Here is a 2,823-nt window from a genome sequence, read left to right as displayed (position 1 = left end):
GAAGTTCACTGAGTATTTGGTCTCGAGTGATGCGCTAAGCAAAATGTACCAGCTCAGTTCAGTATAACAGCTAATGGTGTCCTCGTTGGGCTGGCTCCGCTTCACATATGGGCGATATTGGAAAGTTTGTGACGAAGGTTCGCTCTTATCTGCGCGAGGCGGAAGGCCTACCGTTGAAGTTTGGAGGTCTGATCGAGGCTCAGGAAATCATGGCTATTCACGCAGTCTTGTATGGCGGCCAGTGTCGGCTTACAGAGTCAGAATTGAAGTTTGCGCAGGAGTGCGCTCGCCGGACAATAGCAGGATCTATTGAACTCGAACCTAACGCCTTTAATCGGCTCTTGTATGTCGTCGCTAGCACAGCTCATGTGGAAGGTATCGAAGACATCGCGGTTGAATTGTTCCGTTATGGCCAGAGAAGGAGCAGTGGATTCGACGAGGTCTCAATTGCCGGGCTCTGCAGCTCGTTGGCAATGTTCGCCGATCCGGGGAACCTGAACGAATCCTATCGGATGAAGGTTAAAGAGCTCATGTCCAATGCTCTGCAGATTGCGGAGATGTGGCAGAAACCGGACCACGACAGGGCTAGCACTGCTAAGCTGGTTAACTGGTTTTTGCTTTGCGCGAAATATGAGTGGCAGTTACCTTTGTCAGCCTGCTTGGAAGCATTGCTCGCCGAGACGGCACAACATTGTCAGGGCCGGCACCTGGGTATCCAGTCTTCGGCTGTTCAGAATAGCGGCCATAAGGGAGTGCGGGAGGCCATAGCAGGCTGTGCCACGGAGCTTCGAGTTGTCGACGAGTGGCAGTGTCCGAAGACGCGTTGGTATATTGACGCCGCGATTGTTGGCTCTGGAGGAGAGCCGGAGGTTCTAATAGAGTGTCAGGGCAGAGTTCACTCGAGGAGTCCGTACCTCCAAGCGGATAAGCTGAGGCTGAGGATTCTGAGGGCCATTTATGGGCAGGAACGAGTGGTTGAAGTCGATGGAGTTGGAGTGGGATTAGCTGGGTTCGCGAAACATTCGAGAGAGCAGGTGCGGAAGGCTGTTGAACTCTTGAATTTGACGAACAACCAACGAGAGTCTGTTTCCGACATGTGAGTGTTTCTGACATTACCGTTTGTTCCGTTTGTAAGGGTTAGTGCATCTGTTGAGCTCTAATGGCCAACCTCAGACTTTTCTCATGGTCGCTCTACAGCGTTCAGGAGTGAGTTTGCAGCCGTATTCTTTCACTGCTAAACTGCGGTGTTGTGACAGCTCTCGAAAGGTGCTTACTCTGGTGAACACTTTCCCCGATATGCTAACGGATGCTAGGAATACTGAAGCTGTCATGCACAGGGTGGCCTCCTTTCCCCCCAGTAGCACTGTGCACGAGCTCTTTCAGAGGGTCGCGACAGAGATTACGCGTGAGTCCTTCCCGAAGGAAGTCCGTTGGGACAACTCGAGCCTTATGCAAGTGCTCCGGTCTGTTGTGGACTTTCGTGTTCGGAGTCCCCTTCTCTGTCATGGTCAGTCTGCCAGAGCAATGCTGGAATTCTTGGCACTGCGAATTGACCCAGACTGCTGTACACTCGAGGAGGCTGCTCGTGTTATCTCGTCGCTTGCGAGAATCAAGAGTCTCGTTATTGATTCTGACGCGTCCATAATATGATCGGCAAGTTCTTGAATGAAATAGAGGCCGGTCTCGACAACGACGATGTTCCCACGATGAGCGCACTGGCGACCAGCGTATGGGGAATGGTGGAGCTTCTTGGGTCTTCTCATCCTGAGCAAGTACGTGCAGTTGTTAGTAAGGCAGTCGACTACCTATCGATGCATCAGTTCGCGGAATTGCAAGTTACCGGCATCCTCATGGTTTTACAGACGATCGCGCAGTGCAAGAAGTTGCGGATCAAATTAGAATATGCAGAAGATTTCTGGAGTCACATCGCAGGCCGACTCTACCAAACCGGTGTCGATGGGGCTTCACTTGCCTTGCTCATCAAAGCCCTACAGCGTCTTTCGGATGCCCCATCAAATGTGTGGGGTGACCTAATATCCCTTACTGTCCTCAACAACAGCGTGCATGAGCTCAGTCCTGGTGGGCTCGCAAGCTCTCTCAGGGCGATGGTTGTGCCTGTAAGGTACGCAACGACCGTGGACACGACCGCCTTGGCTAACTTGGTTTTCGAGTACATCGAGAAGGAGCCCGAGGGGCGCATCGGCCCTGCTCACATAGTGGACATATGCTGGAGTGTTTCCATCCGGTCTCACGTTCTGCCCGAGCCTATTCTCGGCGACTTGGTATCTCTCGCTGCGGCAATCGCACAGGGTTGCGGCACCGTGCGAGACATCACGATCGGCCGCCTCTCTGAGGTCCTTGCACGGTCGACAGTTTATCGAGGTGAAATCACCTCTGAAGTTTTCAGCTTCTTAGCCTATGCTACATCCAAGCGCTCGTGGAAGTCAACAGTCGCTCTATCGTTGGTCACCGATGCTGTGGCTCATATCGCCGACAGTCGGTTGCTTGATATGCAGCAAGTGGAAGATCTTCTAATGAGTATGTTGAATTTGCCTCGTGGGCAAACGGTGAAGTCTCTCGTCTGCGCGGAAGTTGAACACAAATTATCGTGCCTGACTACAAGTCAACGTGACGAACTACAGCGCGCCCGAGGCACTGCGAATTACCTCATCGTGGATATCCAAGGCGCCGAGCACGATCGTCTGTTTGCCATGCATTTAGCAGAAGAGATCCGTCGTCGCGAATTGCCATTGCGTGTGTCGACTTCATGGAGGTGCTCTCGAAGTCTATGTGCGGCCGACTTGACACTGCTCGCGACAGAAG

General features: G+C 52.7%; 2 protein-coding genes across 2 annotated transcripts; both read left to right on the top strand.

Annotated features, from left to right (window-relative positions):
- Window positions 1-107: 107 nt before the first annotated feature.
- Pmar_PMAR019616 (hypothetical protein) lies at window positions 108-1,100 on the top strand (the record flags this gene model as incomplete). Its single annotated transcript, XM_002785203.1, has 1 exon — window positions 108-1,100. The coding sequence occupies one exon, from the start codon at window positions 108-110 to the stop codon at window positions 1,098-1,100; it is 993 nt and encodes a 330-aa protein (XP_002785249.1).
- Window positions 1,101-1,646: 546 nt separating this feature from the next.
- Pmar_PMAR019615 (hypothetical protein) lies at window positions 1,647-2,365 on the top strand (the record flags this gene model as incomplete). The annotated part of the gene is made up of 1 exon (XM_002785202.1): window positions 1,647-2,365. A coding segment is annotated over one exon (719 nt), but the record flags the coding sequence as incomplete, so codon positions are not given.
- Window positions 2,366-2,823: the final 458 nt, after the last annotated feature.

The sequence above is a fragment of the Perkinsus marinus genome, assembly GCF_000006405.1.
Source record: "Perkinsus marinus ATCC 50983 genomic scaffold scf_1104296933284, whole genome shotgun sequence".
Classification (NCBI taxonomy): domain Eukaryota; phylum Perkinsozoa; order Perkinsida; family Perkinsidae; genus Perkinsus; species Perkinsus marinus.
Note: the sequence above shows the minus strand (reverse complement) of the source record. Positions and strands in the feature narration are given on the sequence as shown.